General features: G+C 39.0%; 1 protein-coding gene across 1 annotated transcript in view; it reads left to right on the top strand.

Annotated features, from left to right (window-relative positions):
* HECW1 (HECT, C2 and WW domain containing E3 ubiquitin protein ligase 1) overlaps positions 1-26,354 on the top strand; it is a 256,870-nt gene that overhangs the window by 143,803 nt on the left and 86,713 nt on the right. Inside the window, exons 5-6 of the mRNA XM_069007777.1 lie at positions 15,692-15,767; positions 24,992-25,161. Of these exons, the coding sequence (XP_068863878.1) occupies positions 15,692-15,767; positions 24,992-25,161 (246 nt within the window). The remainder of the gene's footprint in view (positions 1-15,691; positions 15,768-24,991; positions 25,162-26,354) is intronic.

The following is a 26,354-nucleotide window of genomic DNA, read 5'->3' as shown; positions in this document are numbered from 1 at the left end:
CTGCAATGGATTTAAACAGGAAAGAGGTGATATAAACAGGAAAAAGCTGGCATCTTTTAAATTACTAAATAAAATAATTCTGTAGGTGTTCATCCATCAGACTTTTTCCTATTGTGGTGGTCCAAATGTGCAGTTCTGCAGATTTAGAGCAGAGTAGGACAGAACAAAAACCAGGGTTAATGTTACCATTTGCAGATTCCATTAAATTGTTGTCCATTTCTTGCCCTTTCATGGACTCTAATTAAGCAGCACTAATTGTGGAGCTGCTGAGCCATCCCTAAGTACCACTGGCCACAGCCTAGTCTTCACTTTGCAGGTCAGTGGCACCAATTTTGGGCTTCTCCTCGTTGCCTTAATTTCTTTGTATGTGTTGTTTCAAAGAAAACACTTGGGTCAAATTTAACCTTACTGGTCATCTGATCCTGCATGAACTTCTGACTGTAGATTTAGAATTATTTAATTGGTAGACTTGCAATATAGCACAGAGTTGAAGTGAAGAAATAAAAAGTATGACAGATGGGAACTGGAGTGATTTTATTTCAGCAACACCAAGAAGACCATTACACAAGCCATTTATTTGTTAATGGGTTCAAAAAGAGCCTGGTATTTCCCAGCCACTTGCTTTTGGAATGTCTCTTGTTATGGTCACATAATAGCCATAGTAATGTCTGCACATCATATTGCTCCCTTCTGTGGTTTAGTAAATTATGGAGAGATCAGCAACTGTTCAGCACACTGCACTGGTATAATTATACTTGCTTTGGCCTTTTACTTTCTTAGATGCTCTCTCCTGCATCTGGTCAGATTAATGAAAAGCAGTACAGTTCCTGACATTACACAGTGGGTCTGAGGGCAGATATTTTAGTTTTTGAAGGGGGAAGGATTTAGACCTATGGAGTACTTCAGAGTTGAATGTGCTGAATGAAGGAATGCTCCTGCTTCCTCCCTTCTAGGAGTTACTTGCTGTGATAGGGCATTAACCTGATTGTGGGTGAGCACCAGATAAATTACCAGGGGTAGTTTAGACTACATGACACAGCTTTCCAGCGTGTTTCAGTTCAGAAGCTGCAAAAAGATATCCTTTGATGTTGCTTTACAAAATAGATTATTTCTGCCCTTTCTCCCTACATTTGCCAGTTTGATTTGTTATTGTCAATTTTGTACACATTGATTTAAATCTCACTGGACGCACTAGAGGCCTACTAATGAATTGAAAAAGAGAACATTGTGTTCTACCCATTTTTCATGTGTGTTTGACTATTATTTAGTGAAAGCACTATTTATACTTGGCACAATCTTAATTTAAAAAAAAAATACACTTCTCACTCAGAAAAAAAAGGAACAGAATGTTGCCAGGGTGAATCCAGTATCCAGCTGGTCCAACACCAGAGACCATGGAAGCTATAAGAATCCTGCATGAAATCCTCTAGGTCAAATTTGGTATGTCTGCAGTACTGCCTGATGGGGCATAAAGAGTTAAAGACCAGGGTTTGGTGTTCTGTGTTCCATTTTCTTTCCCAGACTGCTTATCCACATCATGACTTGCCCTAATGTTTTCACTAGCTGTCCTTTCCTGCTGTGCACTGGACCCGCATAGAGAGGCAGCTGTTGGAAAAGTTTGTGTCCCTGTTGTAAGTGGGAGGCTTGATGACTACAAGTCATTGCAATAGGAAAATAATTTTAAGCTTGTCAATTGTAAGCTTTCTGTGTCCCCACACAGAATTTTTCCCTTTGATTAAGCTTTACAAGTAAAAAAAACCACCTTTGCTTTCTTCAGTTTTTGCATTTACCTTTGTTCAATTTTGTTGTCTTCTCCCATGTTCCAGGATTAGCAAGCATAGAGATAATAAGCTGTTGATCTCTCCCATCTCTGTATCAGTTAGCACTGCTTACAGCATTAGCATATTTCCTTTTATTGAAGTTCTTCTAAGGTACTTTAACAGCATGTGTGTCAGGTGACACATATTCTGATCTGCATCTTCTCTTGCACAATTTTTAATTAAATTCTTGTTGAAGGCATAAGCAGACATTTTCAGAATCTCTTATAATTCTGCTAGTCATGAGTTGAAGATCTTTATGTGTTTATATAGAAATACGGGGAGAAGAAATTCTGAGTGTGGATAACAACCTCATGGTTTTGTGTAGTAGTCATTTCCAGTCATGTTTCTGGGAGGACATTGTCCTTTCATCAAGACAAGAAGCCTGTGTTGTGGTTATCGTTAAAATCATGCTGACACTTTTTCAAGACTGTCTGACTTAATGTATGAATTCTAATTGTTCAGATCCTAATTTCTAAATGATGACCCATCTTTAGTACCTGCAATTTCAATCTGATTTTGCCTTTTTTTAATGTCTTGTTCAGCTTTGTTATATAGCACTGCTGTTGGTCATCTTTATATTTCATCTCAGATGTGGGTGGCAATGTTTTATTTCCTGGGTATGTGCTAAAAATTAATGTTTTCCAAAAGGGTTACAAATTCTCAAACAAAAGTTGTTATCATAGACTTTAATCTGTTATTAATTCCTATTAGTTGATGAGACAAAGCAGAAGACTTAATAGTAAGTATTAGCTATGCTGAAAAGCACAGCAGTCAGGTTTCTGACTGACGTGTCCATTCAGGAAAATTGGCATACTGAGCCGTGCTGATTAGTTTAGAACAAAGAAGAAATTACTCATGTTGAAGAAGGAAGGCAAATATTAGCTGAGAGACAGCTGTTTGTGTGGATAAGCCTTCTTAAGATGTTGAATAAATTTTAAAAGGTGTTCAGGGAAAAACATGAACTCACTGCTTATCCGAAGCAATGAATAAAATCCCAAATGGCTCTTTAAGAGCTTACAATGTATGAGGCAAAATAAGTAGACGGAGCTGGGACAGTGAAGGCACTTGTTTTGTAAAATTCTTATGATACTTCTGTAACAATACAAAAATATGGAAAACATGGTAAATACAGCAGAATTACTGTCTTACGGTTTTATTTTTAAAATATCTGTGATGTTTGTAAAACAGTGTTAGGATGTCAGAGGCTCATCTTATTGCATGAAGATGGTCTTTTGTTTAACAGTATCTACTGCTGTGTCTCAAACACACTGCCAAGTGAAAAGGGAAGAGGAAGGCTAATCTGCAGGGAGAGATGGTAACAAAGGCGTGGCTATGGGTTTTAAATCTCTTGGTGTAGATTATGGTAACCTGAAAGCCAGATCCACTGAATAGAGATCTTTCTGCCTATTCAATTGGTCTTTCTCTCCAAGCCTGGGTAAACTATTGCACAAATACAGGCTAAATGCAAGTTTTTACACTGTGTTTCTTTGCGTGGCTATTTTAAATTACTTACTGCTATAAGGCATGTCACTGTGGACAGCTGCTTTGGAGTATCATGCAAAATTCAAATAAATTGATTTGGGCTGTGGTTTTTTGTTTTTTTTCTTTTCTTTCAGAAAAGAGCATGGGGACTTAGCTGTGGTTTCTGTCTAAGGTCTCCTGAGGCACTGACCAAGCTGCCCATGATCTGTGTTGCAGTCAGAGCTGTAGCCGGCAGGTTTTCAGATGGGAGGGAAATGTTTAGGACACACAGATGAGAAATGAGCTAAACATGTAAGTGGTGAATTTGCTGTACAAAGGCACAGTACAGTTCTACAAAGCTTTGATGCATAGTTGACAATACTGATAAATTTTTGGGTAGGTTATCTCAGATTATAGTCTCTGAACAACCCACAAATGTAACACAGATTTTAGTGGAATCGCGTATTCCTAAGATAAAGTATGCTGTGTTCCCTGTGGCCAGCTGGAAAGCTGGCACAGTGGGAGGAAAGCTGAGAGATAGCTACAAGACCTCTTCTTGTGTCCACACATCTATCACATGTATTTGGATACAAGCCAAGGCATGAACTTAAGCTGAGATGGGCAGTTGTGTGCCCAGTCTCTCACTCAGCAATTTTCAGCACATTTCAGCAGCTATCATCTACCAACATGCCTGTTTTCAAGCACTGCATGGATTTCTGTACATCAGAGCAGCAGCCAGACAAACAGCCAGACATGCAGAGGGAAAGAAGGAGGTAATGAAATTCGTTGAGGCCAGATCTGTAGCCTGCACTGAACCTATCTGTGTGTAGCTCCACAGTGAAGTTTCATATCTACTACAGCTGATAGATGCCAGCAGTTTAGTCCTGATTGGATTTTCAGTAACCAAGGACTTGCCAGTAGCCAGTGTAATGGAAAAAAATTTGTTTTCTTGAAATATCTTTTGTTTTCTTGTCTGCTTTCCTTAGTTCTCAAAAGAAGAGGGGCTGGGAGGAAGATCTGGGGAGAGAACAACATTATTGTAGTTTTGCAATGCATAATCCTTTATAAAAATAGCCAGTACTTCAGATCTCTTCTGAAATAACTCATACCCTCAGATAACCTAAAATCAGCAGGCATGACTGAGGAAATGACTATGAGGTAAAGTTGCACATATTTATAGCTGGTGGATTTGTAGGTAATTTTGAATGTTTGTGGAATAACTTGGTGGTTGTTTCAGTAGAAATACCGTAAGTAGGTGATAGGGAGGAGCAGGTGGTGACTGAAAGCCTGAAGGTTTTTCAACATCCCAACAGACACCTGCAGGTATTTGCCCTATGAGTTTAGTGTACATGGATGTCCATGAGCACATGCATGCAAGCCCTATCATGATCATGCCATCCTTTGTTTTATCTGTATGGTGAGTATATCTTGGATTGCCTGTACTTAACTTCACACAAATCTGTGTGATCCAAAAATACATTTATAATGTTGCATTGGGAAAAAGTTATGATGGGAGACAGCTAAAAAAAGAAAGATGCATTAAAATTTATGTATCAAGACTTTATGCAGACTTTATGCTTCACAGTTATCTTCTAGGTTTGCATTTCCTGATTTCTTGGAGCTTGACAGGATAATCATGTTCCCTTAACATAGTTTTGTTGATGGAATAAAGTTATATAACATTACATACTTTTCTAAAACATTTTTTCCTATAACTATTACTTGGACCTCTTTTGTTCTTCAGGCTTTATTACAAGTGGAGAAATCGATGTAGGTCAGTATGTTATATATCAGCAGATGTGCATAAGAATATTTCTTTAATAGAATTGTGAACACTTTGTTCATTTTTAAACCTTGAATCTCTTGAGGAACATTTTTCCATTTCCATGAAATATCTGAGGTCTTTTTTCCCTGGCTGGCTAGCTGAGTTCTCAGGCAAGCTTGTTTCCATCTGTACTGAAAGCATGCAGCACCTACTCAATCACTTTAAAAGGAGGCTTAAATTCTTACATCTGTAAAGTCTGATGGAAAGCAACTAAATTGTTCTTACACACTTCCCTTTTTAACTGAACCAGTCTGATTTTTATTTACACTGAAACAGCTTTTGCCCTTATGCCTATGTGGTAGGACTTCATGGTGAACATAAGTTTAAACCACATTAATTAGACCACATGTTGATATTCTTAGCAAAGGACCACCAGCACTGCTCATAATCCCTAAATAACCCTGGGTAATTGTTAAACTTCAGTTCACAAAATGCATAATGGACTATATCTCGGGTACCAACACATTTGTGGCTTTTGACTGGCAGACTGCAACTGTGCTAGAACTGTGATTCCAGAGGTGAAGTGTTTAAGGGCAACCAAGGGCTGTTACCATACAGCAAATTCAGCTATGTGGGAATATTTAAAACGGAATACCAGAAAAGTCTGGAGGTGCCACTGTTGTCAGGAAACCCTGATTTTTAAAGCAGCCTATTTATTTCTCTGATTTTTCCCCAAAGGGTCGCACTTACCTTTGTCATAGGCAAGTTTGAAAGCTGCTGCTGTCAGGTTGGAGTTCTAAGAAAGCTGTAGTGATCACTGTTGAGGTATTGGGATTTTTATGGTGTTTGGCTTGGATGTTTTAAGATGTATCTGAAAGGGATGAAGGGAATTTTTTTAGGATGTAAAGATCTGGAATTTTAGAAATTAATTTCTTGCTTTCCTTATAGCATCCTCCACTGCTTTTTCCTTTGTTTTCTACTTTTCTTCTATAGACACTTGCCTTTTTTTTCCTCTTTTGTGGTTCTACTTTTTCCTTTTCTAGTATATTTCTTTCACTTTTTTTGGGCTTCTTCTTTTCAAGGTTTTGAAGAGCTTCTGGATTAGGAGAGGTCTAGACTGCCTGAAAAGCATGCTGCACTCTGACCATAACCAGCCTTTAGGACCACTTGGCTGCCTCTCAGACAGGTGGCTGATAACTGTGTGAGCCTCACAGTGCGGTGGTCAGAGCTGGCAGGAGCACCCAGGCATGTGAGACATCTCCTCCTTTGCTGTGGGGCTGAGCTGTGGCTTTGTCAGGCTTAGCTTGCAGATCTGCTGTAGTTAATGATTCCTCTGAAGTGACAGCACTCCTGCATTTAGTTGACACCATTTTCCCCTCCTGTTGTATTTAATGACTTTATGTTCAGAAGCCTTGCATCCAATATGCACCAGGCCAAATACTTCACAAGGCTTTTGGTGGCAACCGAATTGCTGTAATTAATTCATCTGTTACTGGAGATCAGAGCCCTGCCAGGGTCATTTTCAGGATAAGTCTGGCCTCTGTTTTCTTCATCCTTCAGACTGGACTTTACATACGAGGAGTGGCAATAGAGCTGGATTGATTTATTCAGTCTTAAGGGAAGTCTTACATGGAACGTTACTGCTGCCTTTAACTACCTAGTGGGATATTGTAGGGAAGGACACAGACTCTACTCACAGCACAGCAGGTCATAGACACAAGTTGCAACAAGAGACATTCTGATTAGGCTTCAGGAATATCTTTTTTCTCAAGATGGTAGTCAAACATTAGAACGGGTTTCCCAGAGTGCTTGTGGGATCTCCTTCCTTGGAGATACTCCGAAATGAACTGGACAGGGCCCTGAGTAGCCTGCTCTAAGTTCAACCTGTTTTGACTCAAGGGTCAGGTGACTTCAGGAGATCTCTTCCAACATTGTTTATTCTATGGCAGTTTGATTACAATCAGTATTTCCACAAGCCCACTTCACTGGAGAAGGCTGTTGACTTTTTAAAGCCTGCTGTTCTAGAAAGCAGCAACCTAAGAAAAACAAAACATCAAATGCTGTGGACAGCAGAAGCCAGCTGGAAAACAAAGGCTATTTTTAAATAGAAAATATTAAAATAAAACAACCACAAAACCAGATAAATAGCAAAACAAGCGAACAACAATAAAAAAAACAACAAACCAATGGGTTTACCAAGGTGAGATAAGCAGTTTCTGCTGAGTCTAAGGGATCTGCTAAAAGGAGAAACACAGTGTGAATGAGGCTGCATTAACTAAGTGACTGTAAATACTATAAAAGGAGATTTTTTTTTTCTTCTCAGCTTTGTCCTTTCTGTGGCATCATAACTAGAAAAATGCTCTGTGTATTTTTTATTTTTATGTTTTATTAGGAATTCAGCAAGTTTGAGGGACTTTTGAAGTAGCACAGATATTTCTCTACTTTTAAATTCAGTCTATAAATCTACAGTCACCTCATTTCTGCCCAAAGTAGGACCCAAGGTTGAAAGTAAAGTGTCTGTAACTCACTTCTGGAAATAATGGTATTCATAGTTGAACTGGTATTTGAGGCATTCATTTAGAAGAATGGGCATTGTTTGCTGCCTAGCTGCTTCTTTTATACTGCAAAGGGTCATTGACTCGGTTCCCTTGTCCACAGGATTTGACAGCATGACTAATGCTCTGAGCCCTTCTTCAAACATAGCTTAGCTGAAAGATAGGGCTCTCTCCCTCACGTGTCAGCATGAGTCATCTGTGCACTCGTCCCATCCAAACTATGTTACAAGACTGAGGAGTTTCTGAAGCTGTAGTGAAGGCAGCTGCTGTCTAATAGTTTCCTACCTTCCAAAGACATCGTGGATGTGTCAGTGTTTTCACTATATTTGCCCTATGTTTTGGTGACTGGTCATTTCTAGGCATAGAGAAAAGGTGTTGGCAGCAATTTTTTAATTCTCCATACAAACAAAGTGTTTTCATGAAAAGGTTGAAATTGAAGTCTGTGGGGCAACTTTTATGCAAAATTACATGATCCAATCAGTGTCCAATAGACCTCTTCATCTGTCAGTGGTAAACCTCCCAGTTATTTCAGTGGCTTGCAGGATATCGCTTAGCTGTTCCAGTGAGGATAATATTTACAATCAGTTCTTGCTGTCAAGACTGCTTAAGCACATTAATACCCTATGTATGGACCTGTCAGGTTTACAAGGTCAATCCTGTTCTGCATTAGGCAGCTCCCTGGTGTAAATCTGATCATAACCTCAGATTTTCCTGTAGGGTTTTTTAGTGGATGGTGGTAACACTGGGAAGCACAAAACTGTTCAGCAACCACAAAAAGCCACCTTCTCTGCTAACTAAACCAGATGTTGTTTTGAACATTGGGACTGTAAAATACTGTCATGTCTTAGACCACTTAACTTGCTGAGAGACTTCTTAAGGCTCATAGGGTCATTGGTGTCAAATAGCATTCAGTCTCAGAACCAGTGTGGGGGCAGTTGGTGGGATATGCTGCAGAAAATGGCCCTCGCAGACGTTTGATAGGTATAAGTAAAAGATCTGCTGCTTAGATATAGCCCAGCCATCAACCCAGAAACAGCAACCCAAAGCCTACCACATGCATGTGTGATTGTCTTTAAGTATCTGAAAATCTAAGACTTTATTTAAATTAAGTTTCAAAGAGTGATGGAAGACCAGAATCTCTAATCAGAGCTTTTCCTCTGCTGCCAAAGGATAACCAAAGTTTACTAGGCAGAGCTGTTGATACAGTTAAAAATCTGAATTGAATAAATTTTTGGAAGAAAAAAATATTGGACTCTGTGGAAGATACTGATTTCTTGCCTCAGTCCTTGATTTTGTTTTAATTGGAAGTGTTTTCTCCTAACATCCTTATTTGAGGTTCTGGTTATGCTGAAAGAGCATTCTACACACACAGGATTGGTCGGGGGAATATGAAATAGCTTCATGCCAACACGGAAACTTCCATATACTTGGTATGTACTCTCACTGGATGTCCTCTTGTCGTAAGCCTGTTGATAGTTGCCTTCTAGAGGACTTCACTGATGATACTAAGCAGCAGGTTTTTTTCCAGTGTTTTAGTTTGGCTGCCACAGTTTGTTATCTGGTGAAAGAATCTGGTGAAAGAATTTGTAACATTTTCCATGGGGGGAAAAAAAAATTTACTCACTCCCTTGCTACCTATTTAAGGGGTTTCGAGGACAAAAGTTTTGGAATGAAAAGCTTCTGTCTTCTGGGAATAAATGAAATAATAAATAAACAGTGCTGCAGGATGGGGCAAAAAGTGTTTTCTGCAGAGAGAGGGCAATTGTCATATGCCCACAAAAGGCAAGTTCTCCACTTAATTAGGGAATGGCATTGAGAAGGTGGTGTATTACAAGGCTAGAATGCTCCTGACAGTGGCACATGGGGAAGCCTCTGTGTGTGTGGTCACAGTCCTTCAGGGACGTGAGCTGGCGGCAGAGTGCCCAGCAGGAGTTAGGCTGCTGCCGGAGAAGCTGGCAGCTGTTTGGAAGCACCTGATAGAAAAATACCACGGTGCCAGCACAATGGCTTAACAAGCTAACAGGATAAGTGGAATATATTGCATTCAAGAGCTGGATAATTCTGTTAGCAGAGTGGGGGTTGCAGCTGAAGCACTGCCACTAATTAGGGGTAGATTTTTCAAAGTGGTGCCTGGGATTATAGACATAATTCTGTCAGTGACAGTCAGGGAGCTCAGATCCGCATTTGTTCCTTTCAGAATTCGTCCCTTGCATCCCAGAGCAGCTTCTTCACTGGAGAAGCCAAGCAATGGTATAAAAGGAGGCACTCAGTCTGTTTTTGCTTAGTCAATTTATTTTACAAACCAGTTTATTTTTAAATTCAGCACCTGGCAGGAAATGGGAGTTCACCCATTTGCAGATCTACTGAGGAATTCCCTCTCTAAAGAAGATGGTAGAATATGAAGTGTGAACTCAGGATGATGTCTGATATTCTCTTACTGTGATAAGATGCTTCACTGCTGCACTGTAGAAAATGTAAGCCTTTTTCCACTTGTTTTGGAGAGTTGACCTAATGTTAAGCATTCAGTGAAGTCAAGAGTGCACTAGTAAAAGCCAACAGAAATAGGTTAGGGGAGAATAAATTTTTGAGGACTGTTCTGGACTCCTGTGCCATGTACACACTGGTCTATTAAAACAATGGCTCCAAGCTGGTGTAAACTGAAATCAGCAAGGCTGTTAATCTTACTTACTTTGCTTTAAATCTGCTGGCAAGTACAGTAGTCTTGAAAAGCAGAGAACAGAGAACTGGAGCTTGAAGCAAGTGTAGTGCAGACAGTGACTGGATAGCCTCTCTTCTGCACTGCAACACCACATCTTTAGCTCTGACACATCTAGCAATACCTTTCCTGTTTGCTGATGCACAGTTTGGGGCTAAGTTGAGGCAATTTTTTACCTTTGATTTGAATCAAGCACAGGTTGAAGCCTTCCCTTTTTGCAGTGCTCTAATCTACTGCTTTTCATCCTCAGAGCCAGTGTGAACAAACAGAAAGTATTTTGCTGCTTTATGTTTGTGGTTTCCAGTCTTCTTTCGTTGTAGACTTCCATCATGATTATAGTCTGGATAGTACTGCTTGGAAGTGTGAGCTCTTCTGAATACTTTGATATGTTCTTAGATCTACTTTTTAAAAGAAAAGCTCTTTTGAATAGATAGTATTGCCCAGGCTAGAGCTTTGCCAGTTTACAGTACCTGACTGTTTAATCTGTGTTAGATATTACTGTAGTTGCAATCTGTGCCATCAGTGTAAAATATTGTAGGTTTTAATTAGCGTCTTGTAAAATTGGAACTTGATTATATTGAGCATTAGGTCATGCCCATGATGTTCACCATGATATAAAGTCAATGGAAGCAAACAGGTAATGCAGCACTGATTTTAATATCACTGCAATTTCCTCTTTTTAAATGGAAGAAATACTGGCCTATGTGAGGTAATTTATATCAGTTAAGTGTTGCCATTTTTTTGCAGCAGAAGCTACTGATACAGAAGTGCTTTGGCTGTCAGTGAAGAGTAAGATTACTTAACCTAGGTGTTTCTTCTACTTATGGGAAAAGAAAATTCTCTTAGCTTTGTTGAATCTCTTTATGTGAGTGCAGTGGCAAAAATGTCCTCTTCCTTCTGGAGAGGAAGAGTGCTACAAAACACTAAGACATAAGAGTCTTTTCCTGTTCTATGTGTGGGGAAAGGAGTAAGTGCTCATATTTGTCAGCTGTGCATGTCTAGCTGTGGTAGGTGCATGTAATAAAATCATATTTATCCTGTTTTGTATCAGCAGGACTTTAAGAATAGTTAAGTTGCGCTGCACAATAGACAAACATGCTAAAAGGAATTTAATGCTGCAAAGGAGGTTTTGCCAGCATGCTGCACTGTTACTGGTCACTGTGGTGTCCAAAAGCAGATTTTCTAGTACAGCACAGTTTCAACAATTAGTTTGTTCCAGACCTCTATTCACACTGTAACTGTGTCCAAAAGTATGGACTAGGCATACCTAGAGCAACAGGGAGGCTGAATAGGGGCAGCCTACGTGTGCCCTGTAAGCCACTTTATTTTCAGGGGCAAGAGTATTGTCCTTGTTACTCTTCCACATATTTAGGTAGACTAGTGAAGAGAAAGGTATTTTAGGAGATATTTTTAATTAGTTGTGAGAATCTCTGTTTCTGGCTTTCTGCTTAGACAAATTTTTAGTGATGTGCTTGGAATTTTGCCTCAGCAAGAACTGATGGACTGTAATACTCTGGGATTTCTCAAAATGATTTTTTTTTTATAACAGGTACCATGGCTAAAGAGGAAGGGAGTCTCAAGGGCACCCTTTGCTAGCATGAAATCCGCCTCCTTTCTCATTCAGGGTCACATAACTTCCTTCTAGCATTTGCAGGAACTACTCACAAGGAAAAGTGATTCCAGGACAGGACTATTATTTTTAGCTTTCAGTCATCTCCTTCAGTGTTCTTTTTCTCTGTATGGAAAAAATGAGAAGCACTACCAAAGCTGTACCATTTCCTGAGGTCAGCAAGTCCCACCAGGCTTCAGTCTGGCCTCAGGTACCTTCCCATGTTTCACAGTTAATCACAGTCAAATGCTGGTAGTTGTCTTTCGCCTTGTTTCAGAGGCTGGGAAACTATCACAGACCAGAAGATTTTACAGTGTGTGTTTATTGGAGAATATTTTAAAGGAAGTACAGATGCTTCTCTGTTTAAATGTATGTGCTCCCATCAGTGGCAATGATGCTGGCTCCAATTGCATGCAAAGAAATCAAAAGGAGGTTTGAACACAGTTCAGGAAGCCTTTGGTTTTTGGAGAGAGATTCAGCTAGGCTTGAAGTTGCAGCTCATGTCCCATCTTCATGTCTAGATATAGCAGAAGCATGTAGTAAAAGCATATTAATTCTGTTTTGTATCAGCAGGACTTGTAAAATAATTAGGCTGGGTCGCACAATGTGCAAAAATGGCATTATAAACTAAAAATATCAAGCTAATTCAGGCTGAGCTCTCACTTCAAGGGCATAACAAAGCTCAGAAGTTATTGAGGAAAAATCACATTTGTTCCCTTTCGTGTGAAGGACTTCAAGCCCATAGGATGTCAAGTGATGAGATGAATGTTGTCTGTCTGTCAGCTAACTGTGTTTTAAGTTGCAGTTGAGAAGATAGAGGGGTTTTTACCTCCTGATGACTAAATTCAAGGTTTACTTAGAGTGACGAAACTCCCAATGTAATTATATTGCAGCCACTAAAACCAGTCTGGATTTCCTTCAGGATTAATGGCAAGCAGGACAGTATGACCTGTGCATGTCCCCATCCCAGGCCTCAAGATACTGTGAAACCCAGTTGATGTGGTGGCTGGTGAGCACTGGTGACCACTCACCCTCTTTTGCTCTGCCCTGCATCAAGTGCAGCCTTGTCCTCATTACTGGGGACAGTCTGGTATTGCATTAGAAAGCAGTGAATCCAAACTGCAGCAAATAGTTCTTCTTATTTTCAGAAAATCAGACTTAATGTCCCCCTCCCTTCCTTCCCTTCTGTTCCTTCTGACTTCTTGAAATGCCAGTATTAAAATGTAATCACTTTCATGGCCTTCCTATTACCCTTTCTTTGAGAGAGGATGTTTGCCTGCTCCCAAGCCTGCTCTGCCATGTGCCCTGGCATGCCTAAGGACCCATGTCAGGGGTGAGAAGGTTCTGTGTATGTGTGAGGAGCGTGGCAGACCAGTGCCTTCAGACCACCGGAGGATGAGGAGCACAGGTTTGTGATGGTAGAGCACAGAGGAGGCTCAGTTGTATAAAGTCTTTAATGGTGCATCCCAGGTCTCAAACCCAAGGACAAAAGCCTCTCTCCTTCAGCCTTTCTGCCATGCACTCCCTTTCTCATCCACCTGGCCAAGAAGAAAATTTGAAAAACTTCCAGCAAGTGTTGCATTTTGCTAAGGTTAAGTGCTAGGCATTCTCAAAGTGGCTGGCATGCTGATGAAGTGCTGTAGCTCAGAGAGTTATGTAGGGGTCAGCTACTGAGGATGGAACTTGTTTGCACAGCAGGGCTGGCTTTTAGTACCCCTGATTGCATGGCTGAGTGGTGAGCCCTTGACAGGATGCTGTGGGGTGCACCTGCTTCACAGAACAGATGGACCCTTCAGGAGCAAATAAACTTATTTTGTTGTTGTTTCACTTACGGGACTGTATGTGTTATTACTCCCCTTGTGTAATGGCAAGGTTTGCCTTCCAAGTTTGACCATGCTGAGGATGCTTTGCCTGTATCAGGATTTGTGTTAACACTCTATTATAACTGTCTCCATGCAGTTTCACTAATGTTGATATGGCCCCTGAAGGGTCATTTAATAGCAACATATCTTTAAGTTTTGGACAGGTTTGCAGGACCCATCAGATCTACCCCAGTTTGTTCAATGTGTAGTCTGCTGAACTATTCATAGTGGCATGATGTATGACATACTTGGCAGGTCTGAAAAAAAACCCAGAGTAATGTTGAAGGACTGGAAAAAAGCACATTTTCCAAATGTGCACATATCTAGAGCGGTTGGCCCAGTTATTATCCTGGACAAAATCATGAAAAGACCATAAAAATAAGCATTAAAGGGTAATGTGTAATTAATATCAGGCAGTGACATAGTATGAAAAATACATGTTGACAAGGAAATGTCATTGTTTCTTGATGGGATCACAACTTTGGCTGGTAAAGGTTGCTGAGTTCTTGTCATAAAATTCCCATAGACACATATATTCTGATTTAAATGTGTCTCTATCCAGAAATCAGTGGTGGCTTCAATAAATATATTGAAACCTACTTTGCTGAGAAGGCCAATAGTGCAATTGCAACTAATTAGCTGTGATCCAATAGGGATGTTTCTACTGGAATTTATTCATAGTCCCTCTCTGCTCAGTACCTTTTATCCCATTTAGATAGTCTGAAAGAAACAAAATGATTATGACTAAAAGTCAGGTCCAGCAGAAACCATTATTTTACAAGGATGTCTAAATTCAACCCATACATTTCTGATCTAGGCCTCATCTGCATCTGCTTGTTTAATCCCTGCTAGCTGGGCTACAGTACCCACTTGCCCATGTTTTGCACTATCTGGGGGCAGAGAGCAGCTTGTTTTCTAAGTTAAGCTTGACTACACAATATTTAATATACCGAGCAATGAGTCATAGCTGAGTGGGATTTCAGTTACTGTTTCCCGTCAGAAATTGGAACTTCACTGCATAAATGCTGTTTTTCTTTTTTGGCTGAAAGCTGAATGGCAAGAGTGACACGGAGCTGCTGCTTCCCGGGGGCAGAGCAGCACTTGGTTTGACTCCAAAGTCAGTGGGAAGCAGTACTAGTAGCGCCACCTCCCTGCTGAACTTGGAGTCTGACACCCGATGGCATCTCCTGTGCCCTGCTCAGGGACTCCACGTGAAAACTACTGGTGGTGGGTTTTTCCTGATGCCCCAGACACTGGCCCATAGGTGTTCTTGCTTCCCAGTTCTGATCACAGCCAGAAGGCAGCCTGGGGCCTAATTTGCACAACAGCAGCTCACCAATAAACTTGCTGAGCCAAGGACTGACATTAAAAACTGAACTGTGGAGTACAAAGAGTAATCAATAGATTTTTTTTTTCCAGCTCACCCTCAATGTGTATTGTTAGCAAAATTCACAGTAGGTTTTTATGCAGGGTACTAGTAATCTCTCAGAAGTCTTTCTCAAAGGTATGCAATAAACTTTCTGGAACAAGATTTTCCACACAAGTTATAAAGATGGAAGTTGTTTCAAGAGGTGATAGCGACATCCCCATCCTTATGTACTACTTTTATCTCCTGATTAATAAGTAGTTCCTTTTTGCGTGAAGAACTTCTATATTCAAATTACAGTAGTATTTTTGCATTATTCTGGTTTTTTTAAGAGAAAGCTTCCAGGAAGGGATGACTTAGGCCATTAATGGTTAAATGATTACCTAGATAAAAACATGATTTTGATCTCTAGTCATATAATTGATTCTTGGTTGTAAAACTAACTAAGAATCTGTAAAAAAGACAGTTACTAAGAAATTGCTCTGTTCAAGAGTTGTTGGAGACTGCTCTTTCTCATAATTCTTTATCTTCCAGCAGATTTTTAAAAGCATCACCAATGAAGACTCAATCCAGGGACAAGGAAGTCGGAGACTGATAAGTTTTTCATTGTCAGGTAAGTCACTGCTGATACGAAAGTTTTAAGCCCAAAGAGTTGGGGACTGAAGTTACTAGAACCTGAAATGGACATGTGTATGTAAGTATATGTATGTATATATTTATGCGTGGGTTCTTTTTCTGTTGCTCTAGAAGTAATGCTCTAGAAGTAATGCTTCTAGAAAAAATATCTATGATTGTTGCCACACTCTTTTCCTTCAATGAGAGTTATGTGCTATAATGTCTTGTTCAAGTAGAGTTTTGGGGCCGCATTAAGTTCTTCTGTTTACAATTAAATATGTAGGTCAGGGAAAGCAAGATCAAAGGCATATGCTTTACTTACAGAGGAAAATGTGGTTTGTGGTAGTACTCTGTTCCTTGGAAATCACGTTCCACAGTCAGGGTCTGGACATGAGGCAGATCCATGTGCTGTGGTGCAGAAGCTTTCTCTGTATTGCTCAAAAGTGACTCTCAAGACTTCTTGAGCCAGAAGATTGCTCTCACTTCTCTGCATTTCATGAAGAATGCTCAAGCCTCATTGCTTGGCACATCACTGCAGGTTTTAAAGGCTTAATATGTTTCCATGTAACAGCTATGAACCATTTGATCTGGCTTTGGTAAGAACAATCTGTAAATCATGTCTGTAGACAGAAACCAGTTTGTCAAAAGAGAGTGGTTATGAGCATGGCTCTCATTTTGGAGTTTTATGCTTGCTGGTTGGTTTCCATATTTTTTAGCTCTTGGAAGACAAAAGTGCTTGACTTGACTTGGAAATTCTTTGAGCAAGTAGTACACAGTAAAAAAGTTACCCTAGTTCAAAAGTTTTACAGGCATAGACCTTGAAGTTTAAAGTCCTACTCTTGGACAAGCATCTCATTGTATGATTGGGTTTGGCCATATGATTTATTTCAAGCTTCCCTCTGTTAAGCATGCATGTCAGTGCTTTTCCTAATTAGGCAGCCAGTGTGGTTCTTGAGAGGTTGTATAGGTTACATGGCAAATCAGACTGAGATTGGGTAGGGCTTTTTAACACATGGCTATTTTTGCCAAGTTGCACACTGGACATCCACCCATCAATTGATAAAACCACAGGTTTAGCTCAACAGAAATAAAGAAGTAGACTTAGTATTTTTTAGCATCAATAAATAATGTTACACAGAAAATTTGGCCCAGAACTAGTTACAGTTTTTCATTCTCTCAGATTCTTTGGCCTGGTAAGCCAAGAGGTGTCAAGAGTAGTAATTTGTGAGACTGCTAAATACTGTGGTCTCAGTGGGCCCTTTTATAAACTAGAGTATCTAATTTACAGCTTGATATAAAGTATATAAAGACTATACCTCATAATACATTTGGGATATCTTATTCCAATGATTCACAAGCAATTAATCTGCATATATATCACATCCATATTAACAACATCATCACAGCCAGGTATTTGAAAGGCTTTGATAAACTAATTTGGCAATTATTTTATCAAAAATCTAAGTTATCAAAATAGTTCAATTTCAGTCTTTTCTGAAATTAACAGATTAACACATCACAAGGATTTATTTATTACTTTCTTAGTCAACACCACAACAACAAAATGTTGTCTCTCTCAAAGCAAAATTATTGCTAATCATATATCTATTATGCTAGCTAATAAAATGCAAATCAAGGCAGACCTCCCAGAGGCATTGGAAGGAACTGGGATTCCTTTCCATTTGCACAGCTATCTCAGCAAAAGTAACCTCTCTGTTGTCACAAGTCCTTTTGACTCATACAGAGTTTTCCTTTTCAATATCTGTATTTTGGTATACTGTCATCTTCAGTCATTATTAACTAATAATGACTGTATTAGTTAATACAGTCATTACTTAAAAAGTTAGATTTCCAAATTATGGTTGATTTAGTTGCACTTAAAAAAAAAAAGTGGCAGGGCAAGTGTGACTGGAGCTCATTGCACCAACGCAGAGCCATCATGCCCTAAGCAGTCTGTCATCTAAAGAATGCAAGAGGAGCTATGCCTTCTGCCGTATAATTTTTTAAAAAGGAAAAGTTAGTAGAATGGGAAAGAAAAATCTCAAAGTAGGCCAAATCCCAAGAAATGCTGAACAACATGAGTGCATTTCAGCTGACTTGTATTGCTTTCTCTACTGCTGAGACAGTCCAGTGAGACCCTGTGTTAAAATGAACTGTGTAGAAACAGGGGTTTTTCTAAAAAGCTGTTGACAAAGTGTTTTATTCTTTCTGTAGTTTATTGAGTATTTGGTTGGACAAAATCCAGCTGGTTTCACTGGAGGGTTTTTTTGAGAAAAGATTTCTGGATTGAATAAAAATGTCAAACAATGAAGAAGGTGTAAAATGATCCTTCAAGGCATGAGAAGATGGCTAGCTTCTTGAGAATGGAAATAGCAGAGAGTTTGCACATGTCACTCGGAGGATTTTTTATTTCATGTTTGCTTCCTTGAAGACTGGAAGTTGGTTCTGTGTAAGACTGGTTCAGATTAATAGGTTCACTGGCAACAGTGATCTCAAAGAAGATAATTTCCCATGATTAAGCTTCTTAATCATTTTTATGATGACTGTATTATTATAGCTTCCATTATTTAAAATACCAAGAGAAATATTTTAAGCTTAATTTAGCTAGACTCAAAAAAGCCTTTAAGTAAAACTCTGCAGTCCACTTTGCATTTACTTTCCAAACTTGCCTTTTCCAGTCTTACCAGTGAATGTCGCACTTCCAGTAAGATGGCTGAAAAGCATCAGAGCTTTCCTGCATGAAGTACAGAAGGAAAAAAGGCACTAAGCTTCCCGAGATATACGTCACTGCAGGTTCATGGTTTAGCAGCAGTGTAACGCATTTGCTGAAAGCCCTTAAAACCAATCTTATTGGCTGGTATATTTAGAAAGTCTTATCATGAGATTTGCATAATATGCCTCCTAGCTCAATGTTGCATCAAGTAACTTTTTTCAGGTCTTAATATTTCACATATCTCATGTGTTTGCACACTTCATTTATAAGTGTTCTTGGGGAACAAATGGCCAGAAAATCTGAATATTTCACAAACATTCAGGCATTTATCCTCATCACAGCTCTCTGAGAATGTTGTTAGTTGCTTTTGTGTGGCTTTCAGACCAGGTATTCAGGTAATATCAGTTAGCTGATATTACCTGATATTATATAAACAGTTGTCAGTTTATAGAAGAGCATAAATCACAACTGAAAATAGTATAAGGTCATTACGACAGGAGTTGGTAGCATGAAATGCTTGTTCAGGAAGCAGATATATAATGCACTTTATTTTCCAACAGTTTTTTTAAGTCCTAGTGACTGTCTTTATAACTACTAATCCTATGACTTTTTCTTACTTGTAAGATCTTGTGCCAAGGTGAGGTGGCTTTTTAGCACCTCCAGTACACCTTGTGCCTACAAAGTACTGCCATGCTCTAGACAAACAGTTTGAAAGGCCTCAGAAGGCTTTGAATTAAAGTACTCCGTTATCCTATTTAACACAGGGCACCTTGCCCCATGGTGGTGAGCTTTGTGTGAGTGGCTCAGACGTATCTCATAGACAGGCGTGTAGTCAGTATCTGAGGATACCGAGATGGTACTTTGCTCCAGTGGTTAATCACTTGCAGTGATAAAAACACCCCCTTGCTGTGATAAGCTGTTCACATTAATGGTTCAGGCTTTTTTCTGTGTTTTCCTTCTTGATGAAGATGATTTAAAAGGTAGCCTGTCTCTCTGACATTTTGGAATAATTAATTCCACTACTCTATTTCATTTATTAATACACCTATTTTCTTCCTAATACCTCTGCTGCCCTTCTTTTACACAAATGAGAAATCCTTTTGTTTTTCTTTGAAGCATTTACAGCTAGAAAAAAATATTTTCTCCTCTTTTTCGCTGTCTTTAATATTTTGCCTGGGAACCCTGTGACAGAAGCATTTTGGTTTATCTGGTCTATTTAGTCTTTTTTTTTTAATCTCAGACCTTAAAATACCTCCTTGTGCAACTACACTAGCCTTTTTTTCTGCATTTTATTTTAAAAGAGAAGTGAAGTCTGTCTATATGTCTGTAGATTTCTAAGAGCAGAAAGAAGCACTTTATTTAACCTCTTGCATATCATCAGTTACAGAATCTCATTCAGTAGCTGATGAAGTCAGTCATCTGTTGTACTTTACGCGTATCTTTCTCAATTCCCCTGCGTTAGTTTGCTGCGTTGGATTTTAAGACTTCCTATCATTGCACATTACTGTTTGATTTCTAAAATTCTTTAATATTTGCATCTTGAAATCGCATTAATAGCAGATGCAATACTTCTGCAAATCCATGCTCACTTCCTTCCAATAAATTTTGGTATCATACGCTGCTGCATGAGTCAAATTGGCATTTCAATAAATGCAATATTCCTGTGCTCTTACTATTGCAATGTTGGTCCACTGAGCGTAACTGAAAGAGCTTGTATTGCTTTAAAAGCACATGGCTGAGAGGGAGTACCTATGTGCCTCCTGTTGAATCTTGAGCAAGCAGTTTTGTTGTTCATTCTTTTTAAACCATTCCTGTCTCTTAGGTAGCTCAGCTCTGTAGATGAACTGCTGCCCTCTAAGATAGGTTCTGCTTGTTCTGTCCAAGGTTGGGCAAAAGAAACACTCTACAAAAGGAACAGTGACATATCAGCACCCTGGCAATTACCTTCCCTCATTGGTAGTCAGTCTAGATACCAGTTCTGTTCAAGTATATTTTTTCAGTGTCAGAACCCGAGTTGATAGCTCTTCAGGAATTCACAAAGGAAATCTGAAGGGAAATGCTGGAGCTGTCCGTTGACATCCTAATGAGAAACTCTCTTGTGGTGATGGATTATGAAGATGGTTTGTTGTGCTTTGATACATGACCTATCAGGATCTCAGTAAGATGACAGTATTTTATACTTACTGCCATTCATGAACAGATCATAGAATGAATTCCGTTTTGGTATTCCTCAGGCTAGATCATAATCTAAATTGACTGTGATCATTGCAGTAACACTGGGGCTTTTCCAGGGTCCTGTTAACTTCATTAGTTCTGCTTTTAGGTGTGTTCTGGGCAAGTTTGGCCTAACTTAAGATGTCTTCATTTTCTCAAGGGGTCAGATGGCTCATGAGGAATATGTCTCATTTCCTGGTCCTGAGATCGTGGGGCTAGTATGCTAAATATGAAAAATGTGAATTCAGTGGGTTGACTATAGAATTTCTTAGGGTTAATAACTTCTGCCATAAGTGCCAGTATAGATACCTGCAAAACATGAATTGTCGTCACTTGGATGGTGCTTGGGAACACAAAGGACATTCGATACTTGGCATTTGTTGGAAGGAATTTGCCATCTGTTTTAGAATATCAGTATCAGTTTCTCAAAACTAGTAGCTCTGCTACTTACTAGTCTTTGACCCTTCTTTTGGGTTGTAGACTCTGGGTACTTCAGTGACATAGAATATGCATCATCAAGTGACTAGATGGACTGAGTCTTCTTGAGATACGTCTATACACAGCACAGAACAGCCTTGTGTGTTATTTCTAGGAAAATTCTATTGGCAAAGTCTTCTCATCCCTTGGGGAGAACAGCTTCCAGCTCCCTTAACTTACTTCTGACATACAGATGACCAAAGTAAATGTAATTAATTTAGAAAACAAACTGCTCCAGGGTCTGGTTCTCTATCTGATTATCCATCCTTTTCTGTCATGCTCCTATATGGAGCATGGGTCTGGTCAAATACCTTGCTATGTCTGCAGGGAATTGAACTAACAACTTTATGGTAGTTTTGCTTTTCGTTACTGTCAGAGAATCTCCTTCCTGAGCGTGACAAAACATGATTCTTCCCTGAGCTTTTGAAAGTTTAATGACTTGTATTGAGGCAAAATCAAACACTGTAAAACACAGATGTGTTCTAGCTGTGTTGTTGGAATTGACATCCCCACCTGGCTCCAATAAATACACTGGTTCACCACAAAAATAAGAATCTCCATCACTATCCTCTCACCAATGCCCCAAAGTTTATGATGCTGCATGACAGATAGATTTGCCAAATGCTCCTTTATAAAGCAGACAGGGAAGTCTACGGCTCACCTTAGGGATAGAGGGTACATGCGTGCAAGTGACCTAGTGTAAAGCTTCCTTAGGTCATCCAGGCACCTGGAGATCAGCATATATGGAAAGAAAGCTCTGAAGTTGGAAAAAATTCATAAGTCACATGGGGACAACAGCAGGCAGCAGTTAGTACAAGACATTTTTCTCCAATGAAGAGAGCCTAGCTGAAAGAGGATGCATGTACTTACAAGTAGTGCAAGTCTGTGGCAGTGAAAGGCTGTAATTACTTTGTCTTTACCTGGATTCCTTCCTTCTGTCATCTGTCATGAGACATGGCCTGACATTATTAGACTGTTACATGTATATAACCTCTTTCACACTGAAGTGTGAAATGAGAAACTGCCATATGGTATATAACTTTTTATTTAAGAGACTGGATGAAAATACACCTTTGCAAACCATAGAGCAGTTATCTTTGTAGCATTTCCTCATATGCCTCCAAGAAATGAGCTATAAAACTACAGTGTACAGCAGGGTATGTCCCAGCCTTCTGGAATTCATTCATTCAACCAAGGATTTAGCTTCAGACCTTCACTTAAAAGTTTAATATCTTCTGAACCTTTTTTCTGAAGATGATAGAGAAAAATCTTTGCATTTGGGAAGGCAGAATAGCTGGGATTCTTCTGTTGGGGAGTCACACAGGAGTGGTAAGAGTTACAACAACAAGTTACAGCAGATAGGTACAGGACGTACAAATAGGTTTTACTTCAAATTAAATGAAATTCTGGTTATCTGCAGATATCCATGTAGCTTTATTAAGAGCTTTTTCAGTTTTGATGCTCTGTTTTTCACGGTGATGAGAATTTGGGGTGAGATATATAATTGGGATATTTTTCCTTGGGAAAGCTATTTCTGCTATTTCTGTTCATACTTCAGACAATAAAATTGAAGTTTCTAACTGAATTTTTAACAAAATTTGTTGTATCATGTGATTTCAGCAAGAAAATTACACAAATAAAATTTCATGCTGTCTGCTTAGCTAAATTACTTTTTTTTCCTCATCCGAATACAAAAAAGAGATTATTAACTGAGGTTGGGAGTGCCTTCATCTTCACGGCTGTCCTCTAATTCCCATAACTGGAAAGAGGCTGGTAGATCATCATAAATGTATTTTCTTTATGATATATGATATATAAGTATCCATAATTGAGTACTAGGTATTTTCTATCAGTAGACAATTTCTTTACTCAGTGGTACCCAAAGATAGCGTGGTCTCTCTTTGAAGGAAAAAAAAAAAATCAGAAACATATACAGCAATGAATATTTCAGTTTCAGACTCTTTTGAGGAAATATCACAGAGGAAGAAAATAAGATCCCAGAGGTCTTTCTCTCCTCTCATATGTTAACAGCCTGAACTAATACACTGCTGACCCTTATCATTCATACTGTTTTTTCAATCTTGGTTTCTATGTCTTGAATGCATTTCTAACAGTACCACTTCCAAAGCAAAAGAGTTTGCCATATAGGATTTCAGCAGGGCTGTTAGATGAGATACATGCTGGTTGCACAGAGATTGTGCACTCAGAAAACAAAAAAGGGGGAAAAAATCAATGTTATCTGTTTGAAGCAGATGATAGTTTTCTTTGTGCGACTTTGTGCATTTCTAGGACCATGGCAGTACATAGTTTCAGCAAAGTACTTTCAAATAAGCTCTTAGTAGTGATGTCCTGTATTTTTTTTTCCCTTTTGTTAATTGTTAGATAATGTCTCAAGAATGAGATTCTTAAAATATAGTCTGTTTCATGACCATCTGTCCAACAGCTTTTGAATATTTGCAGCATGAATTTTGTGGTGGAATAAATGATTAAAACCAATGGAAAGAAAAGCAATTCTTTTTAACTTGCACATTTTATTGTGTTGGATATTACCATATGTTAAGGAAGCAACATATAACTGGGTTTGATATAGCTATTTTCTGGAAAAAATATTGATGATGGTGCGCAATATGTAGGATTTTCAGATTCATCCAGAATATCTGCCTTGAGGGTTTTTCATGGTCTCCCACAACCTGCTGGAATAATTGGGTTTTTAATCAGAAGAGAATTAGAAGACCGTGAAAATTAATGTTTTCAAAAACTGCCTAAAAGAAAATATATGTGCTTAAATTGAATGTTTAGGTATGCATCTAAGCAGTTTTGGAAACCATCTTGTCTAATGCTTTTTATCTCTCCAATACAGCAAGAGAAAATAGGCAGAATGCAGTACAGTGCTTATAGCACGATGTGAAATAAAGCTTTAAACAGAGGAAAATCTCCATGCAAAGAGTGGTGGAAAATAAATTAGCTACTGAACTCGCTAATAGGAATAAGTGCTTATGTGTTCCAAAGAAAGCTTAGAAGTGTATCTGAAAGAGGAGAAGACCAGAGGGTTCAGTCTATGTCTGTTGAGCCAAAATTAATGATATACCAGCAGATTAGTTTGCATTTCATTGGCTCCACAGGGACAGATCATAATGGCCATTGTATCTTTCTTCAGAATGTTATGGGGAAATTTTCAAATAAGTGCCTGGGCATTTTTTGTGTGTAAAACACATATTATGCTCCCTGGGAGTTCTGCAGCTGTAAAGCCCTGCTTAAAATTTGGACATTACAGTCAAGAGTTTTCCTAAGGTGAAGTTTTAACCCATGCAGGGAAGAAAATTATTTAAAGTGGGAAAAAATGTAAAATGACTTCTCATGTACAAAAAAAGTGGTGTAAAAGCTAAGATTTGTAGAGTGGTAAAATTGATACCTAGGAAAAATGACATCCATTGGGTACCAAATGCCATGACTTTGTGGTTAAATGACTGGATCTCTTTTTCAGAGTAGTTCTTCCACTACTGTCAGGCTGAGCAAGTGCTCAGCTTATTAGGAAAATTAGTAGATCACTTGAAGTTGCATAAATATTGATTTAGAAGCTGAATCAATCTGCACAATCAGGCTGTAAATTTGCAGTTTCATTATATAATAATCTGTAAATCCTAAATCACAAGATCATTATGGTTTGGCATTACATTGCCTCACAATAAACACAGTGAGTTTTTTCACATTCCTGCCATATTATTTGAGTTCCTTACCAGTTCCCTATATACTGTTCCTAGCATCCCAAACAGATGCCTGTAATGTGAAAAATAATCAGGTTCTTGACCTTCTTTCAGATTTCCAGGCTTTTGGTCTGAAGAAAGGGATGTTCTTCAATCCAGATCCTTATCTGAAGATTTCCATCCAGCCTGGAAAACATAGCATCTTCCCAGCACTTCCTCATCATGGACAAGAGAAAAGATCTAAGATCATGTGTAACACCGTTAACCCAATCTGGCAGGGAGAGGTAAGAAGTTTGAGAGTTAAGCTGAGACTTTTCTTAAAACATGGACATTACTCTAGTACTATCCCTGTCTTTTTCTTTTTTTAAATTCTGTTCTTGGCTAAATAGTTGTTGACCTAACTGTTTTTGATATATTTCATGACTACTTGTCTCAATACAAAAGGCTAAATTAGCTACAAAGATGAGTGATACATTAAAATTTCCAGTATACTTTCAGTATAGGTTGTGCTTCATTGGTGTAATTTATGAAGTTGTTAATTACTGAAGGCAGGCATAAAACAGAATTGAAAAATAAAGTCGCATAGCATGAAAGGCTGCTTCTAGGTTGTCATAGTGTTCTTACACAGAAAGGAGACATTATATAAAGCAGAACAAGTACAGCATACAAATAAAGAGAAGTGATGTGATTGAAAAGCATCAATGGCAATATAAATCAAAGGCAACTTTGGCACATTTGGCCATCACCTTGAAGAAATAGTCTCTGGTCTGCTTCTTTTTGTTGGAAGGACTTGTACGTATTAATGAGATCTGAGAGTTCAATTGCTGCCTGCTGTTTTTAAATTACGTGCGAAATGGCAATAGGCAGAAAAGAATAAGGAATCTCTTTGGAATTAAAGGAGCCTGACATACTGGGTGTGATTTACTGGCATGCTCTTTTAGAACAATAGCTCCACTGCAGGAAAGAGTAAGAGTAAATAAATACACTGCATAGATTTAGTCAAATTAAAATGCAAATTGTAAAGTAGCTTAGGGATAATTAGGTCAAACTCTATAGACATGGAACTGTGAGTGGGCAGAAAGACAGCAGAAATGGCATTTAATGGTCCTACCTGGAGAAACTGTACCACATCAGGTTATGTGACAGGTGGGGGAGGTTTTGTGACTGGGGAAACAACCTTGAAACTAGTCAGAGAAAAATGCCTTCTAGCAGGACTTAACTGAGGACACTGTTACGAGGCATCCACCAAGTCACAACTCCTCTGTGCAGCCACACATCGGATGTGTCTGGTTGAGAGGTCCCAGGTCCAGCTGAGGACATGGTCAAGCTAGAACTGGCATGGGGGATCAGGCAGTTGGCAGAGACCTTTCAGTGCAGTGCATAAGACACAGAACTAGAAGGGAGCAGGTATGAAGGGGAAACTTGCTCTGTGTGTGTAATGCTCAGTACACAGGAATGTGGCCCTGATAAAATGTCA

This window comes from Aphelocoma coerulescens, chromosome 2, assembly GCF_041296385.1.
Source record: "Aphelocoma coerulescens isolate FSJ_1873_10779 chromosome 2, UR_Acoe_1.0, whole genome shotgun sequence".
Taxonomy (NCBI): domain Eukaryota; kingdom Metazoa; phylum Chordata; class Aves; order Passeriformes; family Corvidae; genus Aphelocoma; species Aphelocoma coerulescens.
The sequence above is the reverse complement of the archived record's forward strand: the minus strand, read 5'-3'. Positions and strand labels throughout refer to the sequence as shown.